The 16,856-nt window shown below is 39.7% G+C and overlaps 2 protein-coding genes across 2 annotated transcripts; both read left to right on the forward strand.

The window, feature by feature from the left end:
* Positions 1–18: 18 nt before the first annotated feature.
* On the forward strand, positions 19–2,946 carry LOC149017956 (PIF / Ping-Pong family of plant transposase). Its single transcript, XM_089152273.1, has one exon. It carries the CDS (start codon positions 349–351, stop codon positions 1,717–1,719), a length of 1,371 nt encoding a protein of 456 aa, XP_089008399.1. The 5' UTR covers positions 19–348; the 3' UTR covers positions 1,720–2,946.
* Positions 2,947–7,327: 4,381 nt separating this feature from the next.
* Positions 7,328–12,526, forward strand: LOC149017957 (C2H2 and C2HC zinc fingers superfamily protein). Its single transcript, XM_089152274.1, has 5 exons — positions 7,328–7,612; positions 7,998–8,198; positions 10,431–10,518; positions 11,269–11,364; positions 11,467–12,526. Exons 1-5 carry the CDS (start codon positions 7,604–7,606, stop codon positions 11,826–11,828), a joined length of 756 nt encoding a protein of 251 aa, XP_089008400.1. The 5' UTR covers positions 7,328–7,603; the 3' UTR covers positions 11,829–12,526.
* Positions 12,527–16,856: the final 4,330 nt, after the last annotated feature.

Consider the following 16,856-nt stretch of genomic DNA (forward strand, 5'->3'; position numbering starts at 1 on the left):
ACCAAAAAAAGCTTGCAGTTTGGGCTGGCGTAGAGAAACCTCCCTAGGCGGTGCCGTGAAAAAGCATTTCCTACAATTTTGTATGTATAGTTGGCGGCGTAGGGTCGTTCGTTCACGGGTTAGCCGAATCCCGTGAGAAGAACCGCCGCATTGCCGTCGCTAACAACGAAGACGAGCTTCAATCTTCGAAAGTGGAAATTGGGCTCGCCTTAGACTTGAAGCACCTCTTTCCTTCTCTGCAACTCCGAGCTCCAAGATGGAGTCGTCGTTGTTCGTTTATTTCTCCGCTGGGAGTTGAATTGACTCAGGGAGAAAGAGAGTGAGTGAGAGAGAGAGAGAGAGAGGGGGATGATGGATCCATCTTTACTGCTGATGCTATCAAACCTTCTTCAACTTCACAACCATCTAGATCCAACCTCGTCTCTTCTCTCGGACTCTTACGCCCCAAGCAGCAGCACCACTGCCTCCTCCCCAGCCGCGACACTCTCCTCCTCCTCCGCTGCCCCCCTCCTCTTCTTTACCATCGCTTCTGTTCTTTCCTACGCCGCATCCCTTCGCAGCTCGTCCTCCTCTCCCTCTTCCCCCTCCAACACCAACACCAACACCAACAATAACAACAACAATGACTCCTCCGTCGACCACAGCATCTCCGCCTTTCGTGCCCTCACCAGCCAACACATCTGGAACATGGAAGCACCGGTGCGCGATGCCCAATGGCGCTCCTCGTACGGCCTCTCCTACCCTGTCTTCACCACCGTCGTTGAAAAGCTCAAGCCTCACATCCTCCATTCTAATCTCTCCCTCCCTGCTGACTACGCCGTCGCAATGGTCCTCTCTCGTCTCGCTCACGGCTATTCCGCCAAAACCCTAGCCACCCGCTATTCTCTCGAACCCTATCTCGTCTCCAAGATCACGAACATGATCACCCGTCTTCTCGCCACCAAGCTCTACCCAGAGTTCATCAAGGTTCCCGTTAGTCGTCGCCGCCTCCACGAGACAACCCAGGCTTTCGAGGAGCTCACCTCCCTTCCTAACATGTGTGGCGCCATTGACGGCAGCCCCATCAAGCTCCACCGCCTCCCACCTGATCAGGAGCTCCATGGCCACCCTTCTGCCTACCGATGTCGCCAGGGCTACCCTGCCGTACTTCTTCAGGTCGTCGCAGACCATAAAAAGATCTTCTGGGACGTCTGCGTCAAGGCCCCTGGTGGCACTGATGATGCTACCCACTTCAGGGAAAGCCTCTTGTATAACCGGCTTACTTCTGCTGATGTCGTTTGGGATAAGGTCATCAACGTTCGCGGCCACCACATAAGGCCATACATTGTTGGGGACTGGTGCTATCCCCTACTATCGTTCCTGCTCACTCCCTTCTCTTGGAATGCTACCGGCACGCTGGCTCAGAATTCATTCGATGCTGCCCTAGTGAGGGGAAGGTCTGTGGTGTTGGACGCTATTGGGCTTCTCAAGGGCAGGTGGCGTATTTTGCAGAATTTGAATGTAGGGCTTAACCATGCTCCTCAGACCATCGTTGCTTGCTGCGTTTTGCATAATTTGTGTCAGGTTGCGAGGGAGCCCGAGCCACCAATGTGGAAGGACCCGGAAGAGAGTGGTCCTCCTGCTAGGGCGCTTGAAAGTGAGAAATCCTTTTACTGTTTCGGAGAAAGCTTGAGACAGGCATTGGCAGAGGACCTGCGGCAACGACTTTCGTCGAGGTAAGGCTTAACAGGTTTTTGGCTGATGAGGCAAGGAGCTTCGCAAATTGAGGTTCATTTTTTTGTAGCAACTTGCACTTATACCACTCATGGTGGATTTTGTACGACTCAAAGTGTTTCTTGTATCTTCACTTCGAAGTAGGTTCTGTAGATAGAGAAAATAGACTCCTATTGTAATGAATCTCTCATTTTATCTTTGCTGCTAGCAATTAGCAAATGAATGTAGGAATAACCATTTTATTTTATTTCACGGGGCTGGGCTGGCCGGGGAGGTGGGGGGAGGGAGAACTGGTTTTGGATGGTAGCTTAGTGACACATTGTTTAGCAGAAGTCATCAATTAATACTCTTGAATTCATCCATTTTCTGTGTGGACTTTTTGTGTTTACTTATACTTTATTTAAAAGGGATCAGTTCCTTATTATGTGACTACATTCCTCCAGGACAGTCCATAGCCCTGGGTATCGTATATGGACTGATCATGTGAATCATGATTTTTAAGAAAGGTTACAGTCTGCTAATTTTGCTGTTAACTTTGAATTTCCAGGTTATTGTGGCTGTTCCCTTTTGGTTATACTGCTTTTCTATTGCTGCATTGCCCTTCTTTTACTTTGCATTTTGTAGTGGATGCATTACTGTAAATTCATGGATAACAGGGTTTACAATCATAACCCTTTATGCTTCTGATACATGACACTATGCACCTGATCTTTGGCTCTTTGTGGAGTTTTCATGGTGAGAATTCTTTCTTTTGAAGTTTTCTGGGATGGGAATCCCCGTGACACTGGAAAGCCAGATTTTTTTCCTGGTGTAGTTATTTTAGACCCGGAAAGCTTGTCGTGCCTCATGTGCCGCTTGATATATGAGTCTGGATATGAGATTCCTGATCACGTTAAACACAGTTTTTGGCAGATCTAGGTCTAAGTACTGACTTATAGGACACATTCTTCTTTTCTATTCCATCGTAGGGTGTCTCTTGTTATGACAACTAGGAGCCTCGCATGGGTGGAGTTTGCAAGATTTGCTGATTCATTGCTCAAGTGGATGATTAGATTCAAACAACTGCATGTGATATTTGCAGCCTGAGTTGATTTCCTTCTTTCAAGGAAGACCGTATTTTTTATGTAGTGTAACTGAGCAATGTTGTCATGACACTGTCTAATTGCCACCTTTAGGCATCCAACAACCTTTCCTAGAAGGAACGCCTTGGTTGCCTCGGTTTGAGACCTTGTTGGTATTGCAATAGTTCCCCCCCCCCCCCCCCCCCCAAAAAAAAAAAAAAAAAAAAAACACTCTCACACACACAGAAAGTCACCTGTACACCATGGGAATTATGTACTTAATAGTTGCAACGTAGCAAGTGTTGCAAGAAGGCCTGGCTGGCAGGTTTCGTCTCCTCATTGGGAACAGCTCATATTGTTTTCAAGATCCAACTTCCAAGCGTTCAAACTCCACCAGCAGTACCAGAGGGTATTTTTTATGATACACTATAACCTTACCCCAAAATTAATCTAAGCTCAGGGATGTCCAGCCAAATGAAAGGAACATCAGGCACCATACGAACCTCTGGATTAGTTCCCCTCGCTTTTTCTTTCTTAATTGCCTGAATTGAGGGTTGTGGCTGCTTTTACCTTCAGAGTGAAACTAGAATTTATTTATTTAGTATTATTACTTATATTTCTTTTGGGAGAGGGTTTGGGGAATGCTGCCGCTGTAATAGGACTGATTACTAAGGGTACATCTTGGAGATTCAAGAAAGCCTATGGCAGACTTTCTTTCAGACCTTGTAGAATGAATCACCTGAACTAGAAAGCACCTGGAGGCTAATTGGTCCTGGTTCATTAGTCTATCGAACCACACTACTTTGGTTGAGTTCTCCAAATCCTGGGACCATAATAGCACAATTAATCACTTTGTTTTCTACTCCTACTTCAAGTAGAAATGTTGCTTTGTTAGGTTTTTAAATTCACCGAGGTGCAAGTACTCCCAGTCTTGATTTCAGTCTAATTTTCGGTTTGGTTTTAGTGGGACTTTATTTTGATCTCTTTATATACCATGTAGGGCTACTCAGCCATATTACAGATTTGATTAATAATGTCTTGAGTTGCCTTAATTGGCTTCAGGAATCTGCAAGAGACTGTTGCGACCGAGATAGGTTTTCTCCTTCTTCTTCCTCAGTTTTCTGCCATCTCCATTCTCCATACCACTTTGTAGATACTGCTTTGTAACCATGATGGCATCTGCTGATGGGTGTTGTTCGATTCCAGTTATCATTTTATATACTTTATCATTCTTCAATATCATATATACCAATTCACAGGTCGGATCAGATTAGAGTTTAGTTTCAGTTTTATGGTTCTGTCTTATGGTCTGTGTTTCCTTCCGACTCCAGCATATAGTGCTACCTATCAAAGTCCAGACTTCATCTGAATTCACTCAAACTTTGGGAAACAAATCCCTGCCTAGGGCTGTCTCTTGACCAGCATTCTGGGGGAGTTTTTGTTTATACGCTACTTAAGAATCTCTCTGAGTGAGCTGAATTCTTAGATTTAAGCTTTGTCTTATTATTCCCTATTGAACTATTGATTGAATTCCAACTGGTGCTTCTGTTGGTTCAAACGAGACTAGTACTACTTTCTAATTTGGGTTTGCACATAAAACTCAATCTGAAGAGAAGAGAAAAGAGAAAGAAGAGAGTTCTGTTGATTTACACTAATTTCAGTTTCCAGAATTTTGATCCAAAATCAATATTTTCCTTTATACTTCTGCCATACGCAGTCAAACTCTTTCATCTTCTTAGTGGCATCATCACAGGGGGTTTGAAATCTAGAGTTCAACCTCCATCTCAGGTGGTTGCTTTTCTGTTGTTTTGTTGAGACTAGAGTTGACTTTGAGGAAGTAGATTGTTTTCTTGTAATCCTGCTGTGTGATTAAATCTGGTATACTACTATCAATCCAATCTTGCATACAAGGGGTTTTCAGTGTTGGTTGGTTCGTGTGCATTGGATTCATTCTGAAGAAGATGAGTGTGACTTCTAGATCTGAAATTCTGAGAAATAATACCTTTAACTTTATTTATCTGTTATTGATGTATTTGTCGAAGAAATCTTGACGAGGGGAGTGGACATTTCCTGTATGTTTGCACAGGACGTTTTCATCTTCTTCTTCTTCTTCTTCACGAGGGGAGTGGACATTTGCCCAGGACGTCTTTTATCTTCTTCTTCTTCTTCTTCTTCTTCTGGGGTGGACATTTCTTTTCTTCTTCTTCTTCTTCTTAATTTTTTTTATTATGAATTTTCAATGCTATCTTTCTATGTGATTTGAGGCCTTGAGCTTTGAGGAATTTAGTGTGAACATGAGAAGTCAGGCAGATTGAAGCGGGTAGTGGACTGTTGAAATATCAATCGCATTGATTGTCTCTGTTTCAGACCACTGGCGCTGGCATGCTGGACATCCCAAACAGGTTTCAGAGAGGAAAGAAGAAGAAGAAGAAGAAGAAGAAAAAGAAGACCATACTGGGAAGATGAAGATGAGATATATCAAGAAAATGATGTGGATGCTTTGATGGATTGGAAGATTTGTAATATATTTCAGATTAAAGATAGTGAGCTTACCAGCTCGCATGCCTACCTTGCATTACGTTGCTTGCCATTAAGAGGATAAAGAATTGGTTGTGCAGGTTTCTTCTTGGAAGGGGAAAACCCTAGAATCTGTTCTCAAGACCCCAATCTAAAAAACAGTTAATTTCTACTCTGCCTGTCAATTCTATTGATGGTTGAAGCTTATTGACTAAAGATCATCGTCGGCTAGATCAGGTAGAACGAGCTAAAAGGATCCCAAAATCCCCATCCTCACCGGCCCCAACTTCCTGGGACCCTGTCTTTGTGGTTGGGAGCTGGGAGATGATTCCGACTCTTCCAAAATCGATAATCTATCTCAAGCAAACTCATTAAAGCGTCTAAGCATGAGATCAGATGGAGGATAAGATATTTTTCTGAAGTCTGAACTAAACTTGGGAAGCATTAGGAGAAGGATACATAAGAAGTTGAATTGTCGTCCACAAATCAAAATGGGTGTTAATGAAGAAATATCAAAATCAACAAAGAAGCAATCCCTGTGGTGGTGGAAGGAGAGAACTCAAAAGGGTTTGGAACGACTTCCTGTCTTTTTACCTTCATTTATGACGTTGAGCTGAAGTGTTTAGCTCACTTCAGCTTCAGCTCAGTAGAGAATCTCTCAATGACTTATAAGATTTTGTTACATGCAATATTTTAATTTAAAGGTATTCATTAAATTTATCCTAATTTTTATATTAAAATATTATATTAATTGAATTTTATAATTCATTGAAAGAGTTTTTAAAGAGAGAATATAAATCTGCTCGAGAGTCCATCGTAAGCAGATTTATTTGGTTATATGTACCCAAAAAGGTTCAATGTTCTGCCCAACTTGACCTTGTTGCAATCCTGTATCAATATTTGTTTAAGTCTCATAAATTTAAAGGTTATATACTACTAGTGTACTTTACCAAAATTAGGTTATATATTAGTAGTGTACTACTTTACCAAAAACTGGCAGCGTACATATGATACCTAAGAAACTAACCCATGAAATCTAATGCTATAGAGAGTGATGAGGGTATCTGACTCCATGGATTGACTTATAAGATATATCATTTACAAAATTGAGATCTCATGATTGTATTTATTTACATGAGTTGTTTAGTGTTTTTCACTTTTTTTCCATAAAATTTAATTGGTCCATCATAATAAATCAATCCGTTCGATTGATTGTAATATAATATGTAAACAAAAAAGAGAAATCTTTAACTAGAGGGGTTGTCCAACTAGCAAAGGAATGAGGTTAGGGTTTGAATCCCCTCGAAGATAGGGGCAAAATCTGTGCCTTATGTTTGAATTATTTGCAGTTTTTTTTTTTTTTTTGAGTAACCTAAAAAGGGGAATGCAATAATAGCTTCAGAACTTTTGGATTCCACCTATGCAATGAGTAGTTCTATGAGCTACTAGAGAGCAAGCACTGCCTGTCAAAGTAGCCCCACTGGAGCCTGTATAATGGTCCGATCCGCCTTGATGGGGACTTTGGCCCTCTGACCTACTACGCGAACATTAGTGGGGCCCATTGATCTTGGATAAAATTCACCATGGGGCCCCGGTTGAGCAGGCCATGGGAGTCCCGGACAAGGAGAAGATCCGGATTCTAGTATAATCTAAGAAGCCCGGTAGGGACTCCATACCCCGACTGAAGAGCACACAATCACCCAATGTGAAAAATAAAGGAGCAGAGAAGATTTGAACCTGGACGTAAGAACTATCAAAACACTTGGGACTGAGACCTTGAAATCACTAGACCTCCACCTCCGATGGCAACCATTTGTAGCTGTAATGGATACACCCTTGGAAGTAGTCAACGTGTAAGGTGGCTTGGGCTAAAAAAGAAAAAAAGTGAAACATGTTTGGTTTCATGCTTGCAATAAGTGCACGAGCAGTGAGAAATTAGATCGAATCGGCCGAGACTTCTTGATCCAGCAATGGCTAATAGTCCGATTCGAGAGAGCCTAAGAGGTCATTCCATATCTTGTCTTGATACCATGGAATTAAACAAAATTACAAAATGACCCCCTTACATCCGACGGCGCAATAGCAGTTTCACTTCGTCTCTTCCGAGTTGCGTCCGAACTGCCAAACTCGCCGGATAGAAATTCCGAAAATCCCTCTCCTTGGCCTTGCGTTTGATGTTTGAACATTGGAATTCAAATCGGAGATCGGTTCGTCTCCGGTAATTTTGAATTTGCAGAGGACCCTCTTCCTACTCTCTACTGCTTTTAGGGTTTTTATATCTCTGAAATCTCCCGAAGCTTCGAGCTGCAATCATGACTGAGGTATTACGTCCTGCCCCTTTTTGTGTTTATGTATAGAAAAGAATTTGGTGTAGAAAACCTATTGTATACGTAATTTCATAGTTTGTCAATTCCAGTCCCATCTATTTGGTAGTAACTCCATGGATGTACAGTTTCCTCTATCTTGAGCCCTAACTCTTTGTGGGGATTTGAAATTGAAATATCTAATTCCGTATGGATATTAACTGCTGCTTGATAATATATGCAGGAACATTGTGCTTGTTCTTTTTCTATTCTCATCATAAGTATTTATGATTATGAAACAAAGCATTTTGAGATTGGTAGTAGAATCCCTATTAGTGCAGATGATTAGTTGTTACTCTTTTTAAGTATTGTTAACCTATTAATATCTCTATATGTTTTGCAGTATTGGGTTAGTCAAGGCAATAAATGGTGTGATATTTGCAAAATCTACATAGCCAACAATCCATTAAGCATTAGAACCCATGAGCTTGGTCTGCGTCATAAAGAAAATGTTACCAAGAGGCTTGCTTCTATAAGAAAGGACAATGCTGCCAAGGAGAAGGAACTAAAAGAAGCAGCCCGTGCCCTTGAACAAATTGAGGCGGTAAGTATTTTCAAGTGCTAATCTGAGGTCGAAAAGTACTCTGATATTTCTGCTCATTTAGTGAATTGGTGCAATACTTCCTTAAATAAACTATGCCTACCTCTAAACATGCAGACACTCCCTCACACAATTGGAAACCTTATAATTGGAGTTGGTAGTAAGGGGGATCTTTTAGTTTGACCAAGATGTTGCCTAAATCTAGTTTCTACTTTTTGTATTTTTATAAAAATTTGATTCTATTTTTGTATATCCCAAAGTCGATGTATGTCTTCATTTCTCTCTTTTTAATCTTTGATTGATATATTGAAGGTTAGTGGGAGCTAAAGATCACCGTTCCTCTATTATCTCTTCTAATAATATTTCAGTCATTTTTTTTTTATTTCTTTTTCTTTTTCTTTTTTTTTTGTACTTCCTGTTGTACAAGCTTGCCTTGACAGAAATTGAAGCTTGTCAATCTGTTTTACTGTTGGCTGGTATGTATTTAATGATCAGTCTTCTAGACTGTTAAAAATGAAATCATATTAAGTTTTTATTCCTTGAGATGCTGTAGGGATCTACTTTGGACATTCCTCTGTTGAGTTTTGACCTAAGAAGACTTCCCACTTCTCTTATGCAACTTACCTCTATAGGCTCTACTAACTAAACCATGTTCCCACAAGTGAGACTGACTAAAAGATCCCTGTTTGAAGTCAACTATTCTGGATTTGTGATGAAAGGTTTAGCTGTGGATTTTCAAGATAGATGCAATCTACCTGACGGATCAACCTCTTTAGTTCTGGCTTGAGGCCTTTGTCTCAGTAAATTAGGCTTACTTTCCTTAGAATAAGACTAGGGTTGGTTCATAGAAGTTTTGGTATGAAAAGCTGTTACAGATTCTTTGTACTAGAAAATATTCATTTTTTATTTTTAATTTTGATTTCAGAAGGAGAAAAACGAACAAAATCCTTAAGTGAGAAAGCACGTTCTAGAATGTTTATTCTCCCTTGCTACCATTCTTTTCTTGGCCCAATTTATTGTGTGTTAGAATTACAACAATGCCTAAATATTTAGCTTGGGAAAAAAATCATTTATGGAGATTCATATATTTGCAGTTTTGAAATTTTATCTCCGACTATTTGCTTGATTCCATGCTTCATCCTAGCCCTGGTCCTTTGCTTATCGATTACACTTGATTGAAAGTCCTAGCAGTGGGATGGGTGTGACATTAACGTTTAATGAGTTTAGCCTTATTCTTTTTGGTATCAGGGCCATGGAATAAGGGAACTCCAGAACTGCAAAGTGAGCCTCTGGTATTCAATTTGTTGAGCTGTTAATACAGTTGAATGATCATATGACAGTGATGCAGCAGCGGCTTGACTTTCTGTCCTCAGATCATTGAGGTCTTCTGGAGTACATGACTATGTCTGAAGTCCTCCCTTCATCCTAAGTTGAGGCTTCTTCCAGTGGTCCTATCAGTTTGACAGTTGTTTTATCCTTAGTAACTGTTTATTTTATGAACTGGTTGTAACTTCTGTTTCAATTGTTGGTTGGAAGAGTAAAGGTTGGGGGGTGGGGGTGGGGTGGCTTATCTATTAGGCGTAAGGCCTACTCAGGTCCAACTTTAAGGGTATCCAAGCCCTATAATTTGTGTAATATTCAAAGTTGGAGTTTTTGAATTACTCAGTTGCTAACTTATTTTAACCTGGTGGAACTATTGAATTATCCATTGGATTACCTCCTTACATGGGCATTGTATTGTTACTATTAGATATGGATGACCTGATTTGAAAGCCAATCCTTGCTGTAACACCTAATGAGCAGTCCTACTTGTGGGTGGGAGTATTACTTGTTATTTAGTGTGTCTTGTCCTAATTGAATCTATGTCCCCACTCACCTTTAAAAAAAAAAGCCCAGTTTAAAAGAAACAAAAAACACAAAACCCTGAGCAGAGGCACACACATGCAGACTAATGAACATATGTGCACTATGAGGAATGACCTTTTCTAAGAGTGAAATACCATGCTCAATTTGGTTGAAGCATCTGTATTGATTCTGGTTGAGCATTATTGCAGTTATTTACATTTTGTTTAACCACCATGACTACAATTTACCCTTGCGATCTATTAATTGAATGCTGATAATCAGTGAATCCACCCTCACCATCCCTTTCCCCCTTGGAGCTGGATAACTGATTTGAACTAGTTAATTAATAATATGTGCTTTTTGTGATTCGTGCCTGTTGTCTGTTGTCAGAAAGCACAGCGTAGCTATCAGAAGGACTTGAAGACTTTTCAGGAAGCAGAGGAATCAAATGCTCGTGTTTCCAGTGATGCTAATAATGGTAAGGCAAGGAAATTTGAAAATATGGGTTCAGTCATCAAAACCAATCAAAAAACTATAAAAGTATGGGTATAGAGAGAATGAAGTAGTTCTTGGTCCTAGTTAATAAATCTGTGGCAAGCCGCAAGAGGTGATGAAATCATGTGAACTATGGAGTGGATAGGCCTTGTAGTTTTTCTTGGACCTTTGAAATTAGTATCCTATATGTTGATTACTGGTCTAGTGTATCTCTTAGCAGGCTATTGTTGTTTCATGCCATCCTATGGGTTGCTATGCATGATCGAGTTCAAGAAAACTCAATTGAGGTTCCCAAAAAATCAACAAAAGCAGATGAACATCTGACTATTCTGGCCCATACTTCGTGGAATGCATTACATGCCATGCTTGATCCTGTTTTCAAGCTAAATGTGTTAGAGAGGCATGCAAATATTCTTTGTGGAACATTTTAAAAAATTGGTTCCCCAGTCACTTCTCCCCGTGTTTAATAAATTTAATAACCTAAAAGGCTGCCTGGGCTTATGTAAACAGCTCTTCTGGAGCCTTGAGGGGAATTGTCAAACCAAGTAGCAGCAGCCTCACTGGTCGTTGCCTGTCTGACTTATACAATGTAAAATCAGCTAAACAAGAATGATTTTCAAGGGATGATTTATAATTTTTACTCCCCTCATGTTTGTTTGTTGTACTTGTTCCCTCTATTTGATGGTTTTCTTTTTTTCTGTTGAGCTGAAACTGTATCATTGTGTGGTGGCAGAGTGGGATTATGATAGTGCCTCAGGTTATTACTATGATAAAGTCAGCGGTTATCACTATGATCCAAATTCAGGCTTGTTCTATTCCAGTGTTTTAGGTAAGGAACTTTTCCTTCATTTTGGTTCCTGAAATGTCCTGATTGTTATAATGTTGATTTCATCAGCTTTTGGGTATTTCTTTTACTTGTTTTTGGGAACAGGCAAGTGGATTACGCAGGAGGAGGCGTTTAGCACATCTGAAGTTCCCTCGGAATCCAAAGAGAAAGAACCCATTTCATTGAAACCATCAACATCTTCAGTGGATGCACCCGTTGCCGATGATAAAGGTGCTAGTAAGCATCAAAGTGGGCCTCCACCAGGGAGGGTTGCAGCAGCATCTCCAAATCCAATGAGATCTGTTAAGGGTGCTCCATCATCAATGGCAGTGAAGAGAAAAAGGCAAGATGAGAAGCCAAAGGTCGTCTCTAAAGAGGAGGAAGCTGCCCTTAAAGCAAGGGAGGCTGCAAAAAAGAGAATGGAGGAAAGGGAGAAACCCCTGCTCGGCCTCTACAAATCGTATTGACCATCAGGAATTGAATCTCACTGTAGACATCCCCTAAGAAGGTTCTTGGGTCTCTTTTCATCATTCTTGCTCTTCAACCCTGGCTTCAGTAAAAATGATTAGTGTCAGTTTTGAGTGTTGCTGGAATGATCATTGTGTTCGGAGTGTTTTGAGGCACAGAATAGCTCATTTTCAATTTCCATGTAATATTCCAAGATTGTTAGTGTCATCTCCTGTGCATCTCCGAGAAATGGTCAAGGATCAGATTTCTACTACCTTGGAAGGGTATTGAGCACAAACAACACACAAGATTGATGAATGGCAAAGATGAATGTCTGATTAGAGATTGGCTTTGAAATTTAACATATTACTAATCCAATCGGCATATTGGTGTGTAGAGGAAGTGTAACAATTACTACATACATTGCTGAAACAGTATAGTTTGTCTACTGGTAATGGTTTGAGTATTGCATGTTTTAGATTACACTAAACATTTTTGTCTTTTTTGTTTGTTGATGGATACATTTAACTTAACTAAAAAACTTGCAGGACATCCTCTGCCTATCCCATCAATTTTTCTTGCTGTTTTAGTCATTTTGTTAGAAATGCTAATGTTACAGCAGATTCTCTACCAAGAAGGGTTGGTTTGTTGTGTGTAGAATAGAATGACCATCTTCTGATCTGTTTGTAACAGATGGACTTTCTGATGAACAGTCTTTTCTTCCCCCCAACCCCATAAAAAATATATATAGAAAATGAAAAGCGTGCACACACACACCCTTAACAGGACTCCTTAGCTGCTATTGGTTATGATAGTGAGCACAAAAGGAGAGCCAGGTGAACCATTTGCTTTTAGATTCCACATCCATCCTTTCGATAGAGACTTCACTTTGAATCTGTAGTGGTTGTGACTTGTGAATTCGTATGGTATTTCAAGTCAGCAAAAGCAAGTGAAAATGGATGAGGTTTTGCTTCATGACTCATGATGGGCCATGGCTAATGACCCTTTGTTGTACTCTTATAAGCGAGACAGTCAGTCAAAAAGGATAAAGCCATGAGTGAGACAATTTTGGAGTGTTCATGAAAAATCCTGGCATGCCATGCAAATCAAAAGCATTTTTAAGCTAGTGATATTAAGACTCAGATAACCAATTACAGTCTCATGTTTCCTTTTTAAAGAAGATCATTGTTCCACAGTGAAGGAGATTTCTTTCTTAAAAGAGTAAACTCCATTTAATTGATTTCTTGGATCTCCTTGGCTGGATATCAGAAACATGACTGAAAATTCTGCTTTTGTTTTGAGGTAATTAGAGAAAGTTGATGGATAAATACAAACAACACAAGGTGACATCAATTGGCAATCCTTTCACTAAACTTGTCTCCTCTAGGTGCAGAATGACTCCTGCATCGTTACTGAGAACAAAATTTTCTGCTTTTCCTCAACACTGGTGCTTAGAAGTTTTCAGATCTTCATAATAGTCTCTCCTGAAGTCATATTTCAAGAATTTGGGATAAGACAGAGTGAATAAAGATATTATTTGTTTGATTCAGTCATCAGTGGGCCTTGAGTGATGAACTACTCCCATTCCATTAAGTCGTATGAGAATCTAATGTGTTTGAAAAGAGAAATCCTTAGTGGTTGATTCCTTTACGTTTTGCTCATATCTTCTCCAGTCTTCTGATACCTGATGGTCCCCAACACGTCTTTCTCTTCCTCCTTTTGTAGACTTTAGCCTGTAATTCTTGTGTCTCCATCTGACTCGCGAATCTTGACTTAGTCAACTTTTCTATTCAGTCAAAAAAATTGCCAACACATGGAAGGATGGATTGGGAAAGGAAAATCAGAATCTTTTATCCTGATGTAGTGACAAAATTGCTTCAGTCATGAGCATTTAATGTGCATTACAATCAAGCAAGATTTCGATATGATGAACCGAAGTGTTTCGCTTAACGCTCCTGAAGCAAAGTTCGACATATAAAGATTTATGTTCTCTTCATATCTCTCAACCACATGTTAAGAGGAAGATTATAAACATTTACTTGTTAAGATAGAAGATTCGAACATGACATGGTAGACTTGGTTCTACACCACTAGCAACTCGGTGGGAGCATTGCCCAATGAGGATGTCTCAGAAGGTGAACGTATCTCTGGCACAATGTAGAAATTGCTTGTCATACAATCTCTTGAGAAGATACGACCTAAAGGTATCAGTGGGTGAGTTTCTTGAGACCAAGATTGGTATAACAAGAGTCCTTTGCCATGGCCTAGTTCAATAAACAATCTGATACGGGTGGTTTTCTACTCGACCAGCTTTAGACCCGGGTGGGGGCTTAACCAAACACTCGGTCGGGACAATTACAGACTAACTAAAGTAGAGCGTCACTTACGCTGGACTTACATGGCAAGAACGCTCTAGATAGAAGGTCAACTACAAGGATGATTGAGCAGGACAGACGACAAGAAAGTGTAATCCAAGGAGAGATAGTAGCTCTAGACGAGAGACCCGCCCAGCACAGAAAAGCTAATACATACATTATAAAAGCAAGGACTCACCCTTCTGGTAAGCATCCAATACATTTTGAATATAACCCTGTGTAACTCCTGCACGGGATCTTAATCTATTCACTGTCTGACTTAGCCATCGGAGGCGGCTGCCCGACATACAAGCCTGCCCGCATCTAACCTTTCTTGCAAGACTCATCATCTTGAAAGCGAAAAGAAGCTTAGTCGGAACCAGGATCATAACTGTGACGCATCACAATCGATCCTTGATAAACCACCATGTATGTTTCTTAGGAGTTGTACCCTTGACTTACTTCCCCACCTCCAATTACTGTATACCTCCTTTCCAATCTCTGTTCAATTATTTGTTAGCCAGTCGTTGATAGTTGGTGTTGTCGGTGTAGTTACTTTTGGAAAACATCCATGTGAGAATGAGGATCTTTTATTTAATGCCACTCATGTTCTTCTTTTGCCTGCAGGTACCATGGAAACCCAATACAAAGGAATCTATGTAGAAAAGAAATTGGTTGATTTCTTTCTTTTTAGAATGAGGAGACAAAACATTAGTAACAAAATTGAATGTTCTAACACTCATGGTGAACAAAACGTAATTGGTATTTTCCTTGTGGGTTTAATGGTCGGAAACTTGGAAAACAAGGATCCTTATCAGTCAAATGTTATGCATGAAATTAGAAGAAAACAAAATGCATGCATGAGAATAATGAATTATGAAAGAGAAAGTAAATCAATTAATTAAAAAACTAACAACATAAAGATTATGCATGCATGAATATTTAATCTTGACCAAAGAAAAGAAAGTAGCTAATTCACACACAAAAAAAATTTTGAATTCTTGTGAAAAGAAAGAGGGATGTAGTAGCAGTGACTTTGCGTCCCCTGCTACACAATGTTTGGACTTTCAAGTTCGACTTGTGTAAGCATTAGTCCTGTTAACTATTAATGCAAGCATTGGTCCCGTTAACATAGCTCCACCAGAGGCCTACTATAGTCCACAGAAGTTGGTAGAGATCTCGTGTTTAGGTCAAATAGCACACAACTATTCAATACGAGAAACAGATGAGCAGAAGTGATTTGAACCTAGGACATAAAGACTACCAAACCACATAGAAATGAGCTTGAAAAATTCATTTATAGTTGAGGGGAAAAGGTAGATGACAACAACTCATTGATATCAATTTTCTATATTGAAGATACTCATTTTAATACCATCAAGTGAAACCATGATAAATGTAACAACTACTTCTACAAAATTAATTATCAAAAACAAATCTATGTCTACATGAAGATGTAGTTCAATTAGTAAAATAAGCATGCATGAAAGAAGAATCATATAATAAGGCAAAATAAATCAATTAACTAGAAAAGTTTGAATCTCATTTTCCTACTTCTTCTTTTTTTAAGAATTAAATATAAAAGAAATTAAAAAATAAAAAGAGAAAAAGAGAGAGCTTTCAACCTTTTTTTTTTTTTTTTTTGGTAAACCACATTTCATTCAACTGAAACAAAAGGAGATAAATCCGAGCTACAAAGCCTGGAAATCCAAGTAGTGGAAATAGGCCAGTCAAACCTCTCCGGTGAGGAGACAGCCTTCCGTGCCAGAGAGTCAGCTACGACTGTTAGTCTCCCTTGGAGAGAAAAGAAATTTGCAATCTACAAATTTTCTAGCTAAGTACTTAATATCCCATTTCAAATTGTCCACACAAATAGGGGTTTGAATCTTTTCTTCAAGAGCATTGTAAAGTTGCAAACAATCGATCTCAGCTTCAATCATCTCGAACCCCTCAGCCAAACATTGAAGTAATCCTTCTCTTAGCGCTAGAGCTTCTCCTTGAAGCACCTTGGTGAAGTTCGCTGAAATAGACACCGCCACCAGCGGCAACCCTCTACAATCTCGGATAATAAACCCCAGTCCTCCTTTTGATCCTACCTTAGCTGCATCTGAATTCAGTTTAACAACCCCACTCAAAGGCTTAGACCACCTTACTTCTTTTTTCGTCTCTCATCACCCAATATCTGGTGTGAATATTTTAGGGAATGCTGACAAATAGTGGGTTGGTGAGTAGTTGGAATCAAAAAAGAATTCTTCTTTGAAAGCAATAGTTGATTTTAGTATTCTTGGTCTTATTGACTAATAAGCCACTGGCAAGGATAGATTTGCCTTTGAGATTAGTTTTTTATTTTATTAAAACCTTGATTGGAGAGTAATATAGTAGGAACCCTAAAAGCAGGGTGATTGAAAATTCTTAACAAGATAGAGTTGCTAACATGGAGTATTTTCAAGAAAAAATAAAATGTTTTTCAAATCAGGTGGAGAAGCCAACTTTGAATAAACCAATGGAAGAGGGATTGAAATTAAGGAGTTGATGCTATTATGGATTGTTAAAACGTAAGTTTCTATGCCTTTTTAGGGAGACTAACAATGTTATTGACGCCCTAGCCAGTAAGGCAGTCTCTTTACTAAGTAAGAAAAACTACTTAGTATGCACTGCTTGGCTTGTCAAGATGTGTAATTCAAATTATCTCGT

The sequence above is a fragment of the Hakea prostrata genome, chromosome 4 (assembly GCF_041222555.1).
Source record: "Hakea prostrata isolate BN-2017 chromosome 4, UWA_Hpros_2, whole genome shotgun sequence".
Classification (NCBI taxonomy): domain Eukaryota; kingdom Viridiplantae; phylum Streptophyta; class Magnoliopsida; order Proteales; family Proteaceae; genus Hakea; species Hakea prostrata.

Excerpts from the sequence above, each read along its gene's own strand:
- LOC149017957 (XM_089152274.1), top strand. Across the intron at positions 8,199-10,430 it reads CCCTTGAACAAATTGAGGCG|AAAGCACAGCGTAGCTATCA; the intron begins GTAAGTATTTTC and ends GTCTGTTGTCAG. Across the intron at positions 11,365-11,466 it reads GTTCTATTCCAGTGTTTTAG|GCAAGTGGATTACGCAGGAG; the intron begins GTAAGGAACTTT and ends TTTTGGGAACAG.
- LOC149017956 (XM_089152273.1), top strand. The coding sequence starts at position 349 with ATGATGGATCCATCTTTACTGCTGATGCTATCAAACCTTCTTCAACTT.